Raw genomic sequence first — 24,185 nt, forward strand, 5'->3', positions numbered from 1 at the left:
TTATCATTAGACATCACAATGGTAGAAAAGTCACGTGACGCTTAGCAATGGAAACTTTCTTTTCTTTTTCTTTTAGTCTTTACAGACAGTTATTGTGATAAGGTGAAAAAATTTTTAATAACATGTTTTACCCCTTACAGCACAAGTGTCAAACTCAGGCCCTCCAGCTGTTATAAAACTACAACTCCTTTACACCGCATGGCAAATCGAGTGGCAGGGCTGCACAAATGAGCCTTTACTGAGAGTACATATAACAACCTGGGTAGTTACTGTACACAGTATGCCCCTTGGAGAAGGAAAGGTGGTGCTGACCTGTGCTAGTGAAAAGATGGGTTCAAGATATAGACTGAATGTCATTACTGAACTACATGTGGTCCATAAAAGTCAATGGGCCTGCTGAGAACATGATAACATCATGGGAACATTTTTTGACAGGTTGTTAAAGGACAACTCTGGCCAAAAGCAATTTTTTATATGTTATTTCATAAAAAAAATTAGACAAATTCCTAATGTACACTAATTATGGGAAATGCACATATAGTGCTATTTCCTTTACTTCAGTAGATCAGGCAGGCTTCAATTTCTCAAAAAAAAAAAAATCACACCTGGTCTATTCCTGAAGGGTCCATCAGGGGGCGCAGTATATGTAGAAATTACATGTAAAAAATTAAAACAGAGCCCTTACTGTACCAAGGCCAGGAGCGGTAGTGCAACCATCCCCCCCCCCCTCCGGGCTGCCCGATCGCACCAGCCCCCTCTCGTGCATTGGGGTGAACTCTCATTAGCTACCATTTAAAGGGTTCCTGGCGCCTCTCTCCCACCCCTTCCTGCCCAATGCCCTTCAGCAGGGTGAGCGCTCCCTATCTACCATCCTCTATTGGTCCCTGCAGTAATTGATCAGGACTTTGTGGTAGTCCTGAACCTGATCAATTACTGCAGCGGAAGAGAGGCGGCAGGGACCAATAGAGGATGGTAGATAAGTAGCGCTCACCGCACTGCACAGCACCTGGCTGGACGGGGCAGGGACCACGTTAGATGGTAGCTAAGGAGGCACCAGGCTGCACAGGACAGGAGAGAGAGATGGCAGGGACCGCGATAGATGGTTGCTAGGGTGAGTTCACCCCGCTGCAGGGGAAGGGGTTGGTGCGATCGGGTGGGGGATGGTTGCACTACCACTCCTGTCACCGCTCCTGGCCTAAGAAGGGCCCTATTATCATTTTTCACATGTAATTTATACATATACTGTGCCCCCTGCTGGACCCTTCAGGTATAGACCTGGTCGTGACGTCACTTTTTTTTTGAGAAATTGAAGCCTGTCTGATCAACTAAATTGAGGGAAATCACACTATTTCCCATATTTAGTATACATTAGGAATTTGTCTAACTTTTCTTAAAAAATAACATAAAAAAAAAGATTTTGGCCATGTATACCTGCGAAAGTGTAAGATTGGGAGATGCAGCAAGTTGTTATGACAGCTGAAGGATGTCAGAACATGTTGGGAGTTGTAGTTTTGCAACTGCCGTACAGTTATGTGTGGGGGAACTGCCATGATGCTGTCCTATATGCTATCCACAGTTCAGCATGGAGAGAAGAAACCCACGACAGAGCACTGGGTGGCTATGGCAACCGTCCCACATCTGGCGAGTTATAATTAAAAGCGCTCTCAATGGTGGTAATAGCGTGCACTTGCCGCACGTGGTAATCATTGCAGACAATGATCTCATCTCATTGGTCGGGTCCCAGTGGTTGAACCCCCAGCAATTAGCATACTATCCCCCTATCTTATGGATAAGAAATACCAGCTCAGATGAGAATACCCCTTCAAAATATTGAAATTTTTTTTTTAAATTGTTGCCCATAGCAACCAATCACAGTGAAGCTTTCATTTTTCACTCACTTTCAGAAATGAAAGGTGCGCTGTGATTGGTCGCTATGGGCAACAGTTTCCTAGTGTTTTCTTAACAGTATTTTATAGGTATGGTCATGTAACTGTAATCTGATTAGGAGTCACAGTGTATAATAATGAAGCAATAGCCTCCCTGCACTGTATACTGCTGTCACACAAGGACACCTAGGGTCACCTTCATATTCTGCAGCCACTCAGCTATCCTGGCAGGTCGGTAACAGCATACTACCCATAGTGGTAATATAATATAAGTAATGGAGCTCAGTCTCCATCAGACACTAATAACCCCCATCTCCTGTTACTGTCACCATCTCATATCAATATAAACAGGTTTTTTTTTGTAAAATACTCATGGCTATTTACTATCTATCTGACAGGACCTTCCCAGGCCACGCCCTTTCACTCCTAAACCCCGCCCGTTGAACGGTCTATAAGAAGCGCTGGCGTGACGTCACGTCATGTGACCTCATCTTTGTCAGTGTACAAAATGGCGTCCTACTGTCTCTTAGCTGGCCGGTTACAGGTGAGCGGACACGTCTACTGCAGTGATTGGGATAAGCGGCTAGGGGGTTAACGCTAGCGCATAGCCGTCAGGGAACTGATCCGCGTTGTGTGTATGGTGGCAGGAGGCGCCGCTGCGTCAGTGTCGTTGCCATGTGGCGGCCGTATTCTGCGCCTGTAGGTGACCCTGCCCTGTATCCATGGCAACGGACATCTGCCGGGCGCTTACAGCAGTGCCGTGCGGTAGTGGCCGGGTGTGCGGTGTTTGGGGGGAGACGCTTTCTGTTCAAGGTGACCCCAAGGTGACCGCGGCCGGGATGTTAGGGAGGCCCCGGTATGAGGGGGGTTATATCCGGGAGAGGCCCCCCCCCGCCGCTGTGCAGTCACATATGGGGGGGGGGCACTGCTCCTGTCACACTGTATAAATTGTAACTTCTTCCAGTACTAATCAGCTGCTGTATGTCCTGCAGGAAGTGGTGTATTCTTACCAGTCTGCACACTGCTCTCTGCTGCCACCTCTGTCCGTGTCAGGAACTGTCCAGAATAGCAGCAAATTCCCTTAGAAACCTTCCCCTGCTGTCCAGACTGGAAAGAATACACCGCTTCCAGTAGGACATGCAGCAGCTGATAAGTAGTGGAAGACTTGAGCTTTTTTAATACAAGTAATTGACAGGTCTCTTATTTGACTATTTATTTTTTTTGTGAACAAGTACATAGAGTTAAGAAGAGCAGGACTGATGCTTCCCCCTTCTTATGGATCATCTTCTGCTTATGAGACATTTTTTCTTTTTCCCAATCACAACATTTTAAGGAACTTCCCAAAAGTTTAACCAAAGTTTCCTACGGCAGTATACACCGGCTGTGCCTGCTGCCATGATGTCACATACACTGCACACAGGATGCTGCCGCCAGTTGGTGTGTATGTCATCATCACAACCAGCAGGGGACGCCAGAGCGTGGTGATGCTGGAGCAATGAAGCCTTCAGGGCAGGGGTAAAGGATGTTTTTAGTTTTTATTAAAAATTTCTATCATCATTGCAAGATTCTTAAAGTGACTGTACCACCAGGCCCAGGCTGAAGCACTGGAGGCGGCCGACCCACCCTTAGTGGCAGGAAACCCCCGCCCCTCTATAATAGGGTTCCATTGATTCTAATGGAGTCACGTCATGGAGGGGCTGGGGTTTCTTCCAACTAAGGGTGGGTCGGCCGCCTCCAGTGCTTCAACCTGGGTCAGGCGGTACATTCACTTTAATAGAGATGAGAGAACCTGGAGCATGCTCGAGTCCATCCGAACCCGAACTTTCGGCATTTGATTAGCGGTGGCTGCTGAAGTTGGATAAAGCCCTAAGGCTATGTGGAAATCATGGATATAGTCATTGGCTGTATCCATGTTTTCCAGACAACCTTAGAGCTTTATCCAACTTCAGCAGCCACCGCTAATCAAATGTCGAACGATCGGGTCCGGATCGACTTGAACATGTTCGAGGTTCGCTCATCTCTAATTCTTAACTTTTTGTGTCTAACTTTACTCTGGTTATGATGTTTATCTTACCTACTGCCTTGTGTTTATTTACCTGTGCCCTGAGCATAGTAAGTGGATAGCTGGGGGTCTTACCTCTGGGACTCCACCAATATGGAGATCAGCAATGCAGTTGTCCCAGCAATGAATAAACCTCTTACCGTTGCTTAGTCCTCGGCCGGCACTCCATTTGCCAAGTGAGCAGAGGAAAGGCCATTTCCAAACCATAGTGCCAGATAGGTGAAATCCAACACTCCTGAGCCCCCCCCCCCCCCCCCTTGGACAGCATCTGTCAGGAGCCGCCATACACTTGTGTCAGCTGACCTTTGAAGTGTATGGGCAAAGTTAGATGGAGGCTAGCTAGTCTAAGAATGCACCAGGTTCATCATAGTGTATTAGACTTACTAGTTGTAGTAGCCAGAATTGGATACAAAATCCTATGAGGAAAACCTTGTACTTCTTCCTGCTGGTTCCACTTGGCTCTGCAATCTGAATGAGAAATAAACCCTTTTTTTTTTTTTTTTTTTTTTTTTGTAATGCCGACATATTGTGGGACTAATTTTGAAACTTGATATACAGATTATTTAAAAAAACAAACAAACAAAACTATAAATCAGTTTCGTGTGTACTTTATTTTTTATCTACCCCCCTTTGCTAGTTGTAGCAGTGACTTCAGGTACATTGTTCACATGATGCTGCAGCCAGTCTCTTGCTTATGTAGTGTCTGATATGTGCAGCACGTGACCTCTGATGCCAGTGATTGGCGGCAGCATCTTGTGAACTGCGCAAGTGACGTCATCGCTACCGGACAGATGAGGAGGGATGGTGGTGTATAATAGGGGTGATTTTCTTAAAAAAGGTATTGTCACCAGAATTCACATCTGTGAACTAGCTGGGAGAAGTTGCGCTCAGCGCATTCCTCTCCAGGCCCGGTTTGACGTTATGAGTTGGCTGCAGGGGGCAGGATTATACGGCACTGAACACTCAAACCCTGTACGATTTAAAAAATAAAAAATAAACTTGACATCTGACATGTTGAGGTGCTTTTTTTTTTTTTTTTTTTTGTGCTTATGCTACTTGTAGTTCTTATACAATTTTCTGAAAATTATGGACAACCCCTTTAAATATAGGCTTGTGCTCACACTGTACCAATACTGTGGAAAATGTTTCACCAACAACATTGAGTGGCCATGAGTGTTCAGAAATCTCAACCCCCCCACCCCCCAACAATGGCGCTGTCATTATTCAACTGTAATATGTAACCTATTATAATCTCTTCAAAGAATGTATATGAATGACCACAGTACATTAGTTTTGTATACCTCGGAGGTGTTGTATCATGTGTAACCAGATTTCTCATTCTCTGTTCTTACACTACCCCCTCCTTGTCTTTGCTCAGTCTTAAATCCCTGTTCACGTTATAAGCCGTGTATTGATCATCTATCATTGATCTCTGATGGAGAGGAATATTTCACATTACAGACTTGGCACGAGCCTCCCTGTGCCGCTCCATCTCCACCTTGAGTAAATATGGCCTCTGATTTGTGTAGCTGACATGTGTACCCATTGTGTGTTTAGCAACCTCTCGTCCTTGCTTTAGCTGGCATCTCTCAGCCACCAGTATCGCCTTATGCCTCGTGTATTGTGTAATAAGGCTGTGGGACCGTCTGTAGCCGTCTGTCCCATGCAGTCTTATGTCAATTTTTCTCTTTGGTAATTTTGGGATTTTATGCATATCACATTCCAGGATATGAGCCCATGGTGGCTCTGTTGTATCGGGAACTATGTAAAATGACGTTGGCAAGTAATGAGTGGTGAGGCCTAGCTTTTAGCCAATGGCCGAGACATGGCTGCAATCTTGAAAGCCATCATATTAGATATATATATATTTTTTTCTAATGGGAAGGTGGTCATGTAGCATATCAGATAAAACCAGGGTTTTCTCAGAAAAAATGATTGCCTCTATCAAATTCGTAGCCTCTCTTGTATTTCAAAAGTTATCAAAACAGAAATTTGCTTTGTGTTCAGCACCATGGACAACACACTGAACATCACAGGGGATGTTCCCGATTGTTGTTACAACTTTATGTTGATAACTTTGAAGCCACGAGAGAGATTGTGAATGTGAATCTGATTGCAGCAATCTGAGACAATCCTGGTCGTTCTGCTGTTTGACAACCTTCCCATTGGGGAGAAATGGGCTTTCTGTACAGCATTAAATTCAGGTTTGCTTTGTGAACATAGTTAAAGGGGTATTCCAACATAACAAATCCTAAATTCTGGCAGATTTCATTCTAACCGGAGTCCCATATAAGAATGATGCTTCCTAAATTTTAATCTTCCCCCTTCTAATTCCAGCAAGCCTTGGGCCATGGAGCACGCAGGTACCACATTTCAGCCGTCCTGTGCCAGAGGGCCAAAGTGGCGATGAGCCACTTTGAACCCAATGAATATGTCAACTATGAATCAATGGACAAGAACATTAACATTGTCCGCAAGCGGTAAGTGTATAGCGAGTGTACTTTTCAGATGTTTATTGGTGAATTAAACAATACCTGCCACCATGTGTTCTGCCCTGATAGGCGTGCAGTCGCTCCTGCTGCCCAAAGATCGGGCACCTATAGATATAACCACGCCAGGTTGGTTCTTCAGCCCTTTTAGATCAAAATGTGGCTCATGCTTGGAGTGGAACCTGGCATGGTTGTTAGAACTTCTGTCAGCAGGATCAGCTGCACGCCAATTGGGGACGAAAACCTCCTGACAGGTACCCTTTAACCTCCCTGTTATGAAATGAGTAAGAGCTAAAGGTCTCCTCCATTATACTTTAAGATTGGACAGACCCCTTACCCTCTCTGAGAAGATTGTATATGGCCACCTTGATGACCCAGTTAAACAGGATATAGTGCGTGGAAAGACCTACCTTCGGCTACGACCAGACCGGGTGGCTATGCAGGATGCCACAGCCCAGATGGCCATGCTTCAGTTTATTAGCAGTGGGTTGCCCCGTGTGGCTGTGCCTTCAACTATCCACTGTGACCACTTGATTGAAGCCCAGCTCGGTGGAGAGAAGGATCTCAAGAGAGCAAAGGTACGGACACCGCTCTACGAATCAGTCTTCAGTTGCCATTTCATGTGTTATCAATACCTGTGCATTAACTCAGTCTGTCATTTTCAGGAGATCAATGAGGAAGTGTATAACTTTTTGGCAACAGCTGCTGCTAAATACGGTGTTGGCTTTTGGAAACCAGGGTCGGGCATCATCCATCAGGTGAGTCCTGGTGAATGTTGTTTTAATCGGTTAAGTAATCTTTCTACAATAAGTTTCCAATAGTGTCTTATTACAAACAAGTGAAGTAGAGCTGCCTGATCCCGTGAGGGGCAAATATGGGACAACATCAGGGTTGGGCTGTCAGTACAGTTAAGCGAAGGTGTAACTTGCTGCATCATTGTAAATGATACCAGGAGGCCCGATCCTTAGTATACAGTGCGTGCATGGATTGTCTATTATGGCCTAAGAAGTGAAGCCCTCTGACGTGTAAGACTTCTGTCTCTAACTGTTGGTCAGGGTCTTACAGATGGGTCAAGTCTTGAAAATGTAAGTGGCAAGTTCCCATTTAGGTATCTGGTCAATGTGTCTCTGTTGGGAACCCCACTATTCACAAGGACTGTGATGCATTACCTGAGCAAATGTGGTGACATCAGTGTAACTTTATAAATCCTATTTTCTCTCTTTAGATTATCCTAGAAAACTATTCATATCCTGGAGTTCTCCTTATCGGCACAGACTCGCACACTCCTAACGGTGGTGGGTTAGGTGGGATTTGCATCGGTGTAGGTGGTGCCGATGCTGTAGATGTTATGGCCGGGATTCCTTGGGAGCTCAAATGCCCGAAGGTGAGTTGACTTGCTCTTGAAAAGTGTTATTCATATTAACAGGTTACATTATGTATTACATTTCCACAGGATAACTCATACTTTGTTGATACAAGGGTTATCCAGGATGGCAATCAATGAGATCAGCAAGTGTCAGACTTTTTTTTCCATTCCTCCTGATGAGCTGGTTGCCGGAAGTGTGCCATCTTAGTTAATAGGACAACAGTGCAGTACCTGTCCCACTGCTACTGATACAGTGACTGCACAGACTAGTGGAGGAAAACAAAAATGCTCCAGTGGTTAATTGAGCAAACAGATGGACGCTTGGGGTGACAATGGTCAGACCTCAAATGAACCTCCTTCAAGTTACTGAGGGGTTTAGCTCCATATGTATGGCACTGTTAGGTTAACAATGAAGGGGGCTTGGCGCCCACCTATTCAGTCACATCTCCAATGTTGTCTTATAGGATCAGCCATCAACAGTGTTATTACAACCAAAATGTACATATATTCTCTCTATAGGTGCTAAGCTGTAAATCAATAAAGATCATACTTTTTTAAACCACTGTGAATGCCAGAAAGCTAATTTCTGTCCTGTTGCTCCCAGCCACTCAGCACAAATCGCTATAGGGCAGATTTACTAAGCGCCCTAAGGCCAGGTTCAGACTATGTAACTGTGCGGCTGTAATTGTGCGGCGGTATTTTTGGTGGTTCATGCGTACGCTGGAAAGTATAGGATATACGGCTGCACAGTGCACACTATGTATGAATCTACGGCCCGATCGTAAACGGACCCGTAAAAAATGAACAAGACCATTGTTTGCGGCTGGACATGCGGCCGAGGATTGACAGGCGGTCCGTACGGAGTACTTCAAAAAATAGCTGGCAATGATGCCGAATGCCGATGCCTCTAATAGTTAATATATTAAATTACTAAAACACATTTTCTTTGTAATAAAGACACTTTCGTTCAATAATTTATTTCTAACGAATCCATCATTTGGCAATTAAATATACTGTTAAATAAATAGATATATAAATAAATGTATAATATATATATTTATTTTTTGACAGTATATTTAATTGCACAATGATGAATTTGTTAGAATTAAACTGAATTTATTTCATTGAAATGTGTTTTATTAATTAAATATTAATTAGTACAGGAAGTTCCATAAGCCGTTAATTCATATGCCGGCAAAAGAGCATTCTGTACTAATCATCACTTTACTTTAATGAAAACATCAAATGTTTCTTCTAATTATGTTATCACAATAGCATTATTAGAAGAAACATTTAGAATTATATGTGCGCTCAGCTGATTGGCTGATCGGCTGAGCGCACATATAATGAGCCGGTCCGCAGTACAGTCACTTCATTGTGCTGCGGACCAGCGAAGAGGACACATCGGGGTGAGTATAGAGCTCTCCCCACCCCCTCCCCAGCACTGCACCCCTCCCAGCAAGGAAGGGGGGGTCAGTTAACCCCTTCCTTGCTGGGATGGGTGCAGTCTGACATCAGTCTGGCCCCCAAGGGGTTAAGGGAGATGGAATACATCCTCCCTTAACCCCTTGGGAGCCAGACTGTAAGCAGCGATCTGTAAAGATGCTGCATACTGTAAGGTGCGCAACACCGCTCACAATGATGGGTGTTGTGCTCCTGTTTGTGTGTTTTTTTTTTTTTTTGTGTGTTTCTCCCTTTTTGTTTTTCAGATATCGGTATTCTGTGGATTATGTCGGATTTTGTGGACTACGTCGATCAGCGTTTTTAATGTTTTTTTTAATAAAATGGTCAATGAGGGGTGTGGGGGTGTTTATATTTGAATAAAAATTTTTTTAACTTGTGTCTTGTCTTTATTTCTTTACTTTATAGACTTAGTAGTGGAAGCCGTCTAATAGACGGAATCCATTACTAAGTTGGGGCCTAGTGTTAGCCGGTATAAAATGGCTAACACTAACCCCCCCATTATTACCCCAGTACCCAATGCCACCAGGGGTACTGGGAAGAGTCGGGTGCCAGTGGTCCTGGAGCGTCAAAATTGGCGCTCCTGGACCGGGCGGCAGCAGGCTGGTAAGATTTAGGCTGGGGAGGGCCTAAACCAATGGCTCTTCCCACCCTGGTGTTACCAGGCTGCTGTCGTTTGGTTTTTAACCCGGCTGGTTATAAAAAATAGGGGGGACCCTATGCATTTTTTTTTAAAATATTTAAATAATTAAAAAAACTGCATAGGGTCCCTCCTATTTTTATAACCAGCCGGGTTAAAAACCAAACGACAGCAGCCTGGTAACACCAGGGTGGAAAGAGCCATTGGTTTAGGCCCTCCCCAGCCTAAATCTTACCAGCCTGCTGCCGCCCGGTCCAGGAGCGCCAGTTTTGACGCTTCCGGACCACTGGCACCTGGCTCTTCCCAGTACCCCTGGTGGCATTGGGTACTGGGGTAATAATAGGGGGTTAGTGTTAGCCATTTTATGCCGGCTAACACTAGGCCCCAACTTAGTAATGGATTTCGTCTATTAAAGTATTATAAAGTAAAGAAATAAAGACAAGACACAAGTTAAAAAAATTTGCATCCCCCTTAACCGCTTGGGGGCCAGACTGATGTCAGACTGCACCCATCCCAGCAAGGAAGGGGTTAACTGACCCCCCCTTCCTTGCTGGGAGGGGTGCAGTGCTGGGGAGGGGGTGGGGAGAGCTCTATACTCACCCCGATGTGTCCTCTTCGCTGGTCCGCAGCACAATGAAGTCACTGTGCTGCGGACCGGCTCATTATATGTGCGCTCAGCCAATCAGCTGAGCGCACATATAATTCTAAATGTTTCTTCTAATAATGCTATTGTGATAACATAATTAGAAGAAACATTTGATGTTTTCATTAAAGTAAAGTGATGATTAGTACAGAATGCTCTTTTGCTGGCAATATGAATCAATGGCTTATGGAGCTTCCTGTACTAATTAATATTTAATTAAGAAAACACATTTTCTATGAAATAAATTCAGTTTTGTTGGTCAATAATTAAATTCTAACGAATCCATCATTGTGCAATTAAATATACTGTCAAAAAATAAATATATATATTATACATTTATTTATATATCTATTTATTTTAACAGTATATTTAATTGCAAAATGATGGATTCGTTTAAATTTAATTAGTGAACAATGAAAGGGACTTTATTACAACGAAAATGTGTTTTATTATTTTAATAGATTAACCATGAGAGACATCGGCATTAGTGCAGAGGATCGCAAACCCCGGTAATAGCAATTCATGTAAACTGTGTTCCCTGCTTTCCCAGATGCATCCAGAGGTGTTTGCATCACTTTCTTAAGATTTTATTTGTTATTTTTAGTTGAACCAGATTTCCAAGTAAATAACCGTATGTTTTGAACCGCATGTCTATTTTTTCCCACGGCCGGAGTTTCATCCGCACATTTACAGCCGCATAAAAAATACAGCCGCACAGTTACATAGTGTGAACCTAGCCTAAGGCTGCAGTTAGGGTTCCGCACAGACGTGGAATGCCTGTAACGGAATTATATGGACAGAGGTTTTCTGATTAACATCTGTTCAGCTGTTCTTCCTCCTGTCCACATTTACTTCTGGCGGTGGCTCCACTGAATGATAATGTGGTTTATGGCACGCCACTGTACGTATCGTAGAATTATAATTGAGTCTCCTTTTTATCTCTTTGTGATTTTAGGTCATTGGTGTAAAATTGACCGGAAAGCTGTCTGGCTGGTCCTCCCCAAAAGACGTAATTCTAAAAGTAGCCGGCATCTTGACAGTCAAGGGTGGTACCGGAGCCATTGTAGAATATCTTGGACCTGGAGTGGATTCTATTTCATGTACTGGAATGGCCACAATTTGTAATATGGGAGCTGAAATTGGAGCAACAACATCTGTATTTCCTTACAACCATCGCATGAAAAAGTACTTGGAAAAGACTGGGCGTGCAGGTGTGTTGGGGTCCCCCGCCGAGGATAGGAGAGCATTGGTTTACTATAAAATGGTGTTGCCAAACTACACTTGCCATCATACCTGAACACCCTTGGGCTGTCCAGGCATAATGTACATAGAAGTTTTGCAACAGCTGGGGGGGTGTGAAAATTTAGAACACCAGGGAGTGTGGAGGGTTAACTTATGTACTTTATTTACTATATACAGCAAGGTTTACACTGACATGGTTAATCTATAAAAAGCCCTTGCTGCACTGTTATTGTACCATGCAAGAGTCTCAGATCGGTGCTTGCTTATCAAGAATATTGGGCCATGTAATACAGTCCTTGGTGACTGCTTACTATGTAATCACATCTAGTGTGGCCTGTGAATGTTGGGAGGCCTCCAACCTTCTGCATGTTTCTCAGATAACAGCCTTTTACAATTCTCTGGGGGGGATGGGAAAGGACATCTATACAGTGGTACCTCGGTTTTCGAACATAATTGGTTCTGGAAGGCTGTTCCATAACCGAGCAGTTCGAAAACCGAGCTGTAAGTTCCCATAGGGAACAATGTAAATGTGATTAATTGGTTTTTACACTCCGTGGGTCAGGTGCAGAGCACCCGGCCCACAGAGTGCAAAAACACTCCACATCCCCCGCAACAGTGAGAGGCGGGAGCGGGTGGCTATTTAAACTTGCCGCCGTGCTCCTGCTCCAATCAGCTGCGGGGGACACCCTGTAAAGAAGTGGGGAATCCCATCATAATGATGGGATTCCCCACTTCTTTACACTGTGTCCCCGGCAGCTGAGAGGAGCAGGAGCACGGCGGCAAGTTTAAATAGCCGCCCGCTCCTGCCTCTCACTGCGGGGACAGGCTGTAAAGAAGCCAGCTCCCAGCGCTGTCCTCCTGTCTCTCCCCACCAGCCCCCGCCGTCCCGGGGCGCTTCCGATAAACTTACCCAGCCTGTACACCCCTATAGACTGCGGCGCGCCCGCAGCCCCGCTCACCAGCTTCTTGCTTCGCTGCTCCCCGCCGCCTCTGCAGGGTAAGAGAGAGTCTGCAGAGGCGGCGGGGAGCAGCGGGAGCAAGAAGCTGGTGAGCGGGGCTGCGGGCGCGCCGCAGTCTATAGGGGTGTACAGCGCTCCGGGCTGGCGGGGGGGCAGAGGGGCTGGTGGGGAGAGACAGGAGGACAGCGCTGGGAGCCGGCTTCTTTACAGCCTGTCCCCGCAGTGAGAGGCAGGAGCGGGCGGCTATTTAAACTTGCCGCCGTGCTCCTGCTCCTCTCAGCTGCCGGGGACACCCTGTAAAGAAGTGGGGAATCCCACCATTATGATGGGATTCCCCACTTCTTTACAGGGTGTCCCCCGCAGCTGATTGGAGCAGGAGCACGGCGGCAAGTTTAAATAGCCGCCCGCTCCTGCCTCTCAGTGTTCCGAACACCTCTGTCAGCTGAACATCAGTTCAGTTGACAGTTATCCCCCTGGTTTTGTTCGGATACCGAGCAAAACTTCAGGGGGAAATTTAGTTCGAAAACCGAATTGTTCGAACTCCGAGATGTTCGGAAACCAAGGTTTTACTGTATATGGTTCAAGGTGCCTGGTCCGCACAAGGCTGTAGTTACAGCGGTGTCTCTGCAGTACATGCAGGAGTTGTTGTATGCGTTCTGAATAGACTGGTTAAGGTATGTTTTATTAAGGTATATTGCAGAGATTGATTTTGTTCCTTTGTAATCCTTTCAGATATTGCATCTCTGGCAGATGAGTTCAAGAACAATTTGGTATCGGATGAGGGCGCTGAATATGATCAACTGATTGAAATTAACTTGAATGAGGTGGGAATTTTCTGAAATTAAAAAAACAAACAAACCAAACTGCATGATTTAGTTAAGAGTATGCAGCAGCTATGCAGCACCTGGTGCTGGTTAGCCCCCTCCTTAGTGCACAGATCTATCTTCCCTTTTAGCTTGTCAGGCAGGGCTGCATTGTTTGTTGCTTTATGCTCATGTCTGTACCATGTACGTTACTGTACAAGTGTGTTTTGTTTGTTTTTTTTATTATTATATAAAGTAATGTTTCGATGTACTAAGCAGGTCTTCAGTATATGTTTTATCTTCGACGTAGCTGAAACCACACATCAATGGACCTTTTACCCCTGACTTGGCAAACCCTGTGTCTGAGGTAGGCGCTATTGCGGAACAGAAAGGATGGCCTTTGGATGTCAGAGTTGGTAGGTTGTGCAACTGGAGGAATATTATAATAGTTAAAAAAAAAATCACATGCTGATGTGTAACCTAACTTTCTCTGCTTCTACCAGGTCTCATTGGCAGCTGTACAAACTCCAGCTATGAGGATATGGGCCGCGCTGCTGCTGTAGCAAAGCAAGCCTTGGCCCATGGGCTGAAATGCAAATCTCAGTTTACAATCACTCCAGGTTCTGAACAAATCCGAGCCACCATTGAACGAGACGGTTATGTAAGTATTGGGCTGTCTTTTTGTTACCTGTGATTTGTGGGATTGAGTTTCTGTAATGTTAATAAACTTTTCTCTTCTCTTTAGCCAGAGGATGTATGTTTGTCCTGTAGCTCTTTTATTCTCTGGTTCCCTAGACATGAATAACTTATTAAACATGTCATACATCCAAATGTAATAAGCCACAAAAGCCATTTGGTGGCTGATAACAACCTAAAAAGGTTTAGCAAATGGATTCCATTTGACTACATTCAACTACATATCTCTTTATTGCCTATAGGCCGCCATTCTTCGTGATGTAGGGGGGGTAGTACTTGCGAATGCCTGTGGACCTTGTATTGGTCAGTGGGACAGGTAAGTTAGTCTGCACTCCTAGGGCCCATTCTTGTCACTCACCGTATACAAAGAAGTCTGAGTTGATTGATTTTTATTTTTTTTCCCTTGCAGAAAGGATATTAAAAAGGGAGAGAAGAACACAATTGTCACATCTTACAACAGGAACTTCACCGGAAGAAATGATGCAAATCCTGAGACTCATGCATTTGTCACATCTCCAGAGGTATTTTCTTTGAAGCAGTATGTGTACTATAAAGGGATCGCAATGTTCAGCTCTGCGGAATATTGTATACATACAGGGCTCCAGACTAAAAAATTTACCTAGGAGCCATTGGCTCCTAACCTGAAAAATTTAGGCGCCAAATAGAATATTTGGTCGCCAACATTTTAAACCATGTAAAATTAATGTTATGTTAAATGGGACTTACTGTGTGCAGAGGCCACGGCAGCCTCCTCCTCCTCCTCCTCCTTTAGATCCTTTCTTTTCTTAGTTTGAAAACGTTCAACATGGAAACTTGCAACTTGACAACCATATCCAGTCTGACTCAGTACTTCAGCCTCACTTGGCTAGCCTTTTAATGAGGCTTACTCTTCTGAACTTGAACTTAAAGGGAACCTGTCGATCCCCGTGCCGGGGTGACAGGCTCCCAACCCCCCGTTAGAGACCCCTATACTCACCTCATCTTCACCTCGCTTCTGAAGATGGTCGGGTCACGGAGATCTCAGCCGCTGCAGCCCGGCGTGCGCTGAGAGATGAGTCCAACGCTCATAGAGAATGACGGGAGAGTCCAGCGCTTCGTCATTCTCTATGAGTGTTGGACTCATCTCTCAGTGTGCGCGCCGGGCTGCAGCGGCTGAGATCTCCGTGACCTGACCACCTCCAGAAGCGGGACCCGGCGCGATGAGGTGAGTATAGGGGATTCTAACTGGGGGTTAGGAGCCTGTCACCCCGGCACCGGGGGTGACAGGTTCCCTTTAAAAGCTTGCAACAGTCTATAAATACTGAGCTAGACTTCTGACTGCAGCCATAGTGACCCCCCCACAAGATGTGTATATAGATAGATATATCTCTCACCTAGTGACTAATGCAAGTGACCCCCTACAATACAGACACCTGAGGGGCCCTGATAATAATAATTGTGCATATATCTATCTCCCAGTGTCTGCAGCCAGTTTGCCCTACACTTATAGATGGCCCCCTCCCCTTATAGATGACCCTCTCTACCCCCATTATAGATGCCCCCTCTCCCCCCCATTATAGATGCCCCCTCTTCTCCCCCCCTTATAGATACCCCCTCCCCTTATAGATGGCCCCCTCTCCCCCCCTTGAATATGGCCCCTCTTCTCCCCCCATTATAGATACCCCCTCCCCTTATAGATGCCCCCTCTCCCCCCCCATTATAGATGCCCCCTCTTCTCCCCCCTTATAGATACCCCCTCCCCTTATAGATGCCCCCTCTCCCCCCCCATTATAGATGACCCCCTCCCCTTATAGATGCCCCCTCTCCCCCCCCATTATAGATGACCCCCTCTACCCCCATTATAGATGACCCCCTCTACCCCCATTATAGATGACCCCCTCTACCCCCATTATAGATGACCCCCTCCTACCCCCATTATAGATGCCCCCTCTCCCCCCCATTATAGATGCCCCCTCTTCTCCCCCCCTTATAGATACCCCCTCCCCTTATAGATGCCCCCTCCCCTTATAGATGCCCCCTCCCCTTATAGATGCCCCCTCCCCTTATAGATGCCCCCTCCCCTTATAGATGCCCCCTCTCCCCCCCATTATAGATGCCCCCTCTTCTCCCCCCCTTATAGATGCCCCCTCCCCTTATAGATGCCCCCTCCCCTTATAGATACCCCCTCCCCTTATAGATGCCCCCTCTCCCCCCCATTATAGATGCCCCCTCTTCTCCCCCCCTTATAGATGCCCCCTCCCCTTATAGATGCCCCCTCTCCCCCCATTATAGATGCCCCCTCTTCTCCCCCCCCTTATAGATACCCCCTCCCCTTATAGATGCCCCCTCTCCCCCCCATTATAGATGCCCCCTCTTCTCCCCCCCTTGAATATGGCCCCTCTTCTCCCCCCATTATAAAGCCCCCCCCTTTCCTCTATGCTAAGCAATATTTAAAAAAAACAAACACACAAACTCACCTGACAACCCGCTCCCCCGGCGATCCTCTTCTTCTTCGGACGCTGTCCCCGGCTGATGCGCGGCTGCCGGAGGTGTCCCGTCCTATCCCCGGCAGCGCGGCGCGTCAGTGAGCTCCCTGTACGCCGGGGCTGTGACTTCTGACACAGGAAGCGTCTCTGACGCGCGCTTCCTGTGCCGGAAGTCAGGGCCCCAGGCAGCTCACTGATGCGCCGCGCTGCCGGGGATAGGACGGGACACCCCCGGCAGCCGCGCATCAGCCGCGCATCTTAAAGAGACAGCGCGCTGCCGCCGGGGCCAGTCGCAAATGGCGCCCAGATTAATAAATCTGGGCGCCATTTGCAAAATGTCAGTCGCATTGGCGACCATTTTGGTCGCCATCTGGAGCCCTGACATAGAGCCACACTTACACATGGCAGATTTGTGCATGTTCCACACTAATATGTGCAGAAATTTAAAGTACAATAACACACTTTCTGGAACACGTGGCTAGTAAGTCAGCGTGTTGTGCACAGCATCCCCCTTAACCCTTGCCTGGCCAATGGAGAAGGAGGCATAGTTAATGCCTCGACTTAGTGGTAGTACAAACACTAGCCTGCTTAGAATCTTTCTACTCTTGGATGAGAAACCCCATTCAAATCTGCGATTCCCATCTTTATGATAGGAGTCCTTGCTCCTATAAACAGTGGTGGGCATACACCTTCAATAACTGTTATATCCTCTGGCCTCCCCATATGAGGGGTTAGTTATATTGTCTGGAGCTTGCCAAAATATTGGTCGGGTTGTTAAATTTGTATTTGCTTTTTTTAAATTAAATAAAAAATATTTAATAGTTTAATTGGGGAGAAAAAGTGTGTGTGTGTGTGTGTGTGTGTGTGTGTGTAATGAATAGGAAACTTTTAAGGGAAAATGTTGTACTTATGTACTTCTAGATCGTCACAGCTCTGTCAATTGCGGGAACCTTGAAGTTTGATCCAGAAAGAGACTTTCTCACTGGAGCTGATGGCAAGAAGTTTAAGTTAGAGGCGCCGGACGCAGATGAGCTACCAAAAGCCGTGAGTTATAATTAAAAAGAAAAAAATTTAAGTGAATGTTCCAGCGGTACATCGCTTTTCTGCATTTGCCATGAATAGACTGGTGACAGCATGGGGATGCCGATGCCGCAGTCCTTTCTTCTTGAACCGCGGCCCGCTTCCCTAGCACAGCACCGGTCTATTACTGAGGACCGGCAACCCCCTCCCATCTATGATGCGTCTCCACTGATTGTAACGGAGCCACGTCATACCGAGGGGAGGGAGTTTCCTCCCACTGGGGGCAGCTTGGGCTGGTGCGCACTAATAGACTGGCGCCATGCGCGGGAACCGGGCCGTGGTTCAATAAAAGGACTGCGGCACTGGCATCCCCGTGCCGTTGCAGGTCTTCTCATGGTAACAGAAAAGTGATGTACTGCTGGTACATTCGCTTTAACTCCACTCAGTAACCTTGGGCTAACACTGTTTGCTTTGGCATCTGCTGTTGTTCATACCAATTGTTCTTGCATTTTGAATTATGGGAATGAAATAGAATCTTCATTTCCACCTCCAAACAAATTCAGTGCTTAGTGCTGTACCATAGCCCATCTTGCATATATAACTATATAATTTCAGTGTCTGTATTTGCCCTATAGAATTTTGATCCAGGTCAGGACACCTACCAGTACCCACCTAAAGATGGAAATTCTGAACGTGTAAATGTGAACTCCTCAAGCCAACGTCTGCAACTTTTGGAGCCTTTTGATAAATGGGATGGAAAAGATCTGGAGAACATGCAGATTCTGATAAAGGTAAAGCATGGCAAACTTTCTGTGCCCTATCATGTTACTGGTAATTGTGGTTAGTCATAAACCGATCCTCCTTCTGCAAACTATATTCAATCACAAATTTTATTTATGCTAGATGTCGGCTGATCGTTGCCTTTAAACAAGCTGAAATGATCTGCTGCCTCCACTCCGTGTAATAGGAGCGGTGGCAGTAGACCACCGCTGTCTCCTATGGGCTGTCCTGACTTTTTACTCCTCCTCGTTCGCTGTCTGTGCAAGTGATGGCGCCGGCAGGGGAACAAGGAGCAAGTGAGCGCTGACCTGACAGGCACGAGCTTGCTCTCCACATCACCCAGTGTAATAGGGGCATTAATGGTATATAGTAAATGTAGGGGGAGATTTATCAAACTGATGTAAAGTGAAACTGGCTCAGTTGCCCCTAGCAACCAATCAGATTCCACCTTTCATTTTCCAAAGCGACTGAGGAATGGAAAGTGGAATCTGATTGGTTGCTAGGGGCAATTGAGCCAGTTTCACCAGTGTGATACATCTCCCCTGAAGTCTTTAAAAATAGACTTTGTTCTAAATGCCCCAATAATAAATTTATTGATCGATGTTCAAGAGTAACTGTCATTTTTTTTTTTTTTTTATTGCAGAAATAAGTAGTATAAGCGATTTTAAGAAACTCTGTAATAGGTTTCATCAGCCAAAAAAGCCTCCTTCTGTACTCAAGAAGCAATCTCCCAGCCTCCCCCCCCCCCCCCCCTGACTTCTTATCTGTGCATGCCTATGAAGGGGGGAGGGGCTAAGGGAGCAGGAAGAGGTGACATGAAGGTCAGCTTTTTGTAGACTCTCTGGGCACCTAAACCGCAGGATTCTGGGGTCAGAAAGGTCAGTGCTTATATATGAACTTACTGAGAGAAGATTGCAGGGTGTTGTGCTTTGCAGGACTGCTCCGTGCTCAGTCACTCCTAACAGCCCCTCCCCTCTCCATAGCCACATAATGGAGACAGAAATCCTGCTTCATTTGATGTGAGGGGGGAGGCTGGGAGATTGCTTTTTCAGTACAGAAGGAAACTCTTTTAGTACATAAAACCTATTACAGAGTTTCTTAAAATCGTTTGTACTATAGATATTTATTGTTTTCAGAAAAATGACCCTGAAATGACAGTTACGCTTTCAGCTCTAACTTGTTTTATATTGTGCCACGAACAGGTGAAGGGTAAATGTACAACAGATCACATTTCTGCAGCCGGACCTTGGCTGAAATTTAGAGGTCACTTGGACAACATTTCTAATAACTTACTGATCGGTGCCATAAACATAGAGAACAACAAGGCCAACAGTGTGAAGAATGCTGTAACTCAGGAATATGGACCAGTCCCTGACACAGGTCGCTACTACAAGGTAATGTATCTGTAGCTGCGTGTAATATATGTGGGACAGAAAAAGTAACAAAGGGTGACACAAGAAACTGGCTTGTTTCTACACTGATGCCCCCCGTTCCCCCTCAGACAGACTTAAGCTGCGAGCTGTTGTGTTTGGAATACATAATGTGGGTCTTAGATGCTTTCAGACCTCTAAAGAATATAAATGGCGCTCTGGAAGCTGGTACTGTACGGCAGGGACACCCCTGGGCCTCCTTCACACTGCAGTGTTTTGCATCAGTATTTGTTAGCCAAAACTAGGAGTGCACAGGTTTATACCAATTCTGATGCAGAATGCTTCCTAAGGTTGTGTTTTAGTATTGTCATATCATGCAAAGATAGATGGGAAAGATGTATCATGCAATATGCAGGAGAATTTCTGAGGGTAGTCATAGATGCAGATTATCCCCGATAAGAAATGTGTTTTGAGTATGCCACTTATTCTGACATAAAAAAATGCATATAGAATATAATGCAATTACCCATTGTAAACATGTTCATTTTTTTTCCAAGTCCTGCCAAAATTCTGAACCTGTAAACCCAGTTTGTGTGCATCCTACATGGCAAATTGAAGTGGATAACAGAAATTGTTGTACAGACCTAGTGTTTGGTTTTGAAGCTGTAGGAACCTCTTTATATTTTGTTTACCATGCCCCACTCCTGGCACGCGCACTACTATGGCTGTATTAATTCTTCCGCTTATTGTAGGCACATGGCATCAAATGGGTTGTAATCGGTGATGAAAACTATGGAGAGGGATCTAGCAGAGAGCATGCAGCCCTGGAACCAAGGCATCTGGGAGGCAGAGCCATTATTACCAAGAGCTTTGCAAGAATTCATGGTAAGTCTCAGTAACCTGGAGAGGAGTGCCCCTTTTGGTGTTTCACAGTAAACTAATAGTAGCACTAAATTTCAGAAACCAACCTTAAGAAGCAAGGACTCCTGCCACTCACCTTCTCCGATCCGGCCGATTATGATAAGATTCATCCTGAGGACAAGATCACGCTTACGGGGCTTAAGGACTTGGCACCTGGGAAGGTAATGAATTTGGGCAAAAACTGGCTCATCATGCCCTTTTATGTTTGTTTTTTTTTAATCCCATCTAGAAACTTGTTTAGCTACTTACACATGAACTCTGAATAAGAAAGTGATATTATTCTGCTTCTTTTATGTCCCCTATTGCAGCCTGTCAAATGTATCATCACACATCAGAATGGCAGCCAAGAGACTATTCTTCTGAACCACACCTTCAATGAGACACAGATTGAATGGTTCCAGGCTGGCAGCGCTCTCAACCGCATGAAGGAGCTGCAGAAGTAGAAGAACTTGGCTGATGTTCTTTGCCACTAACAGACTGTTCATTCCCAGAATGGTTAACCATGCCAATGTGTCAGTCACTCATAAATAGCACTTAAACAGTTCCCTTATTCAGTCTGTGTTAAAAAAATAAAATCTGAAGGGTTTCTTCATTGCAAGAGCTGCCACCGTTACAATTCTTAGGCTGGATTTACACGAGTATGATGTGCCTGCAGTATAGCTGGGTCTATGACTCAAACTGACAGCTGTAGATGACTATGGTCATTGGACCTGCAGCCATAATGTCGGCTCAGAATAAATCTATATTATGCTCGTATGAATCTATCTATATGTGGTTCTGTCATACATTTTCTTGTATTTATTGGCAGCTTTGTCTCCTGTTAAGTTGATTTTACTGCTGTGATGCTCTTCGGTCTGTGAAAAGGTGAAACACAAATCATGCTGTATTAATATATTTTATTTCAGAACAGACTTTATAAATTAAAATCTGATTGGACATTGCTTATATTGGTCAAATTCTTGTGGCCCTGGTATACTCAGATAATTCTGATGCCACATCCATTACATGGCTTTCTCAGTATTGTTAGCTTCCGCTTATGGTGACACATAGCCAGCAGCTTATGCACAGGTGCAGTGTGTGCCGTGCTTTTATCCGTCCTAAGGCTAACATACTGGCCTGTGTAGGTTGATATTGAATCCGCTGTAACAAAGCTTCTATTTCAGGCTAGTTTCACTAAGTGTCTTCTAGTAGCCATCCAAAGTATGTCAGGTGGCTTCCTGAAACTGGAAGAACCCCCACTCTTGTCCTAGCTCTTTAGAAAAGCATAGACTTCTGTGCTATCTGGATGATAACTCAACTGGGGGGACACAATAACTTTTATGGGTACACTGGGTAATCCAGGCCTATTAAGAAGGTTACCATGTATACTAAGAGCTTCCCAGCACATGTGGTGAACCTGCAGTGTGAAACTAACCTGGTCTAGAAAAATGGACTAATACATCATAAACCTGTAGGAAAGCACTTAATCGTATGTATCTGGTGAGGAAACAATAAAAAAATTCTGGGTGCAAATCTGTCATTTTGAACATTTTTATATGGGTACTGAATGGATGAGCTAGTTATGGTAGATGTGCCGATCACCTGATAATATATATTATAGGGAGATTATGCCAAATGCACAAATATTCTGGCTTTTGTCATGTACAACCCGAGCTAAATTTATAGGCCCTGACTTACTAAAAATTTACAATGAACGAACTTCAAATAAGCCAGATTTATTAGAGTTTCGGGCTGTTCTGGTGCATCTAAAGACTGTCTAGTTTCAAGTTTACACCAACTATTAGTTGGTTTAAATTGCTTGATTACCGTGCAGAAAGGGCTGCACAGACAGTTAGTGATGTCCATGCAGCCCTTGCTTACATAGAAAGTAATACTTGCCAGTCCACAATTGATTGGCCTCTCACTTTAGAGACTGCTTCGGCAGTGGCTGTGATCAGTGGTGGACAGGTAAGTATAATATTTTACTTTACACTGTCGTCGGCCGTGCATCACTATTACATGTAGCGATGCGTTTGGTTTTTTACACTTCCTGGAAGACAATGCTCAGCTGATAATCATCTCTGGCTGATAGTCTTCATTACATGGAATGATACCTGCACAAATTGGCCTGGTTTGGTAGGTTATTGCTCCGTGTAATATGGTCCTTATTGTAGATGGTCTTCTGCTGTTTAGAGATTTGTCAAATAGTACTTGGGAGTACTGCAGTCATTCCTGAGTCGTATTCAGTGAAGGAGACTTTGAATCAACCTGCTGGCACCCAGCTTTCCTAGGATTCTGAAAGTTGCGCTGCTCTCTTGCTCATTAATCTACTTCATGGACTATAGCTGCTGTACTTGATACTGCTTGTGGTTGAGCAGACTTGCATTTTAGTGGAGTGCCATTGCTCATTCTCTGGAAATTGGGTGCAGAATATGCTCAATTTTGGTACATTTTACACCATAAATGATATGTAAGTAGATTTGATTATCTCCACTTATTGGACTTAAGATACACACTCTTAAGTAATAGTCACCCAGAGCTTTTGCCCTGTAATTTATACTGCAGTGTACAAAGAAGGTAGGTAGAGATGAGTGAATCTACAGTAAGAATGAAATAAAGCTGGGGTGCTGGGAAAAGCTGGATCCAGTCTTGGAAAATTTCTCAGGACTGGATCCATCTTTTCCTAGCACCTAGGGGGAGCAGCATGGAGCGGAGCAGACGTCAAAGCCTGCCACCTGATGAGCAGAATACAGATAGGAATGAAGCACTTTGCTTCATTCCTACTGTAGAGTCACTCATCTTTAGTAGAATGAGGTGTATAACCCTATAGCTTATTATATAGACTCCCCCGCTCTGTCACTGCTCTTTTTAAGCCATGCTCTGTGTGCAGATGAATAGGGAGCGTAGAGATTGGTATGAAGTATGTTAATGTAGAAACAGAGAGGCTATGGTTGTCTGAGCAGTGTGTACCACAGAGCTGGACAGGTCTGCACTCTCACAATTAGAGAAGAACAAATTAATAGTAATAAAGCAAATCGCATTGTTAGTTCGGCACTCGGCTTATCAGCCTGCTACCTTTTTTAACTTGGTGCAGATTCGCTTCATTATTACTGTACATTTACTCAACTCCCAATCATATGTTTTGTAAGGGAGCTGTCTGCAGCAGGAGCCTTCCCACACTGAGCTGTCTAACAAGTGTTTAAATATAGATTTCTATATTCTCTAGGAATGTGCAGAAACTACATAATGTCTATTGTCTTTGGTGAGACAACACCTTATCCTCTGATGTCACAGGAGGTGTGGCTAGATCTTGTCACTGAGCTTTAGCTCCACCCCTGAGTGATGTCACCATCTCTGACAAGCCCCTACATTACTATTTCCCTGTCATAGCTACATGGTGATA

General features: G+C 45.0%; 1 protein-coding gene across 1 annotated transcript; it reads left to right on the forward strand.

Moving 5' to 3' along the window:
- The first annotated feature begins 2,320 nt into the window (after nucleotides 1-2,320).
- ACO2 (aconitase 2) lies at nucleotides 2,321-21,744 on the forward strand. The gene is made up of 17 exons (XM_069967280.1): nucleotides 2,321-2,430; nucleotides 6,286-6,428; nucleotides 6,757-7,015; nucleotides 7,103-7,195; nucleotides 7,663-7,821; nucleotides 11,503-11,758; nucleotides 13,481-13,572; nucleotides 13,862-13,967; nucleotides 14,055-14,212; nucleotides 14,490-14,563; nucleotides 14,657-14,768; nucleotides 17,634-17,756; nucleotides 18,368-18,523; nucleotides 19,715-19,906; nucleotides 20,635-20,767; nucleotides 20,843-20,964; nucleotides 21,112-21,744. The coding sequence occupies exons 1-17, from the start codon at nucleotides 2,395-2,397 to the stop codon at nucleotides 21,244-21,246; spliced, it is 2,349 nt and encodes a 782-aa protein (XP_069823381.1). The 5' UTR covers nucleotides 2,321-2,394; the 3' UTR covers nucleotides 21,247-21,744.
- Nucleotides 21,745-24,185: the final 2,441 nt, after the last annotated feature.

The sequence above is a fragment of the Dendropsophus ebraccatus genome, chromosome 4 (assembly GCF_027789765.1).
Source record: "Dendropsophus ebraccatus isolate aDenEbr1 chromosome 4, aDenEbr1.pat, whole genome shotgun sequence".
Lineage (NCBI taxonomy): Eukaryota > Metazoa > Chordata > Amphibia > Anura > Hylidae > Dendropsophus > Dendropsophus ebraccatus.

Bases quoted from the DNA above. Each gene is read 5' to 3' on its own strand.
- ACO2 (XM_069967280.1), top strand. From the start codon at position 2,395: ATGGCGTCCTACTGTCTCTTAGCTGGCCGGTTACAG. The intron at 6,429-6,756 runs GTAAGTGTATAG...TTATACTTTAAG, and splicing joins ATTAACATTGTCCGCAAGCG to ATTGGACAGACCCCTTACCC. The intron at 13,573-13,861 runs GTGGGAATTTTC...TCTTCGACGTAG, and splicing joins TTGAAATTAACTTGAATGAG to CTGAAACCACACATCAATGG.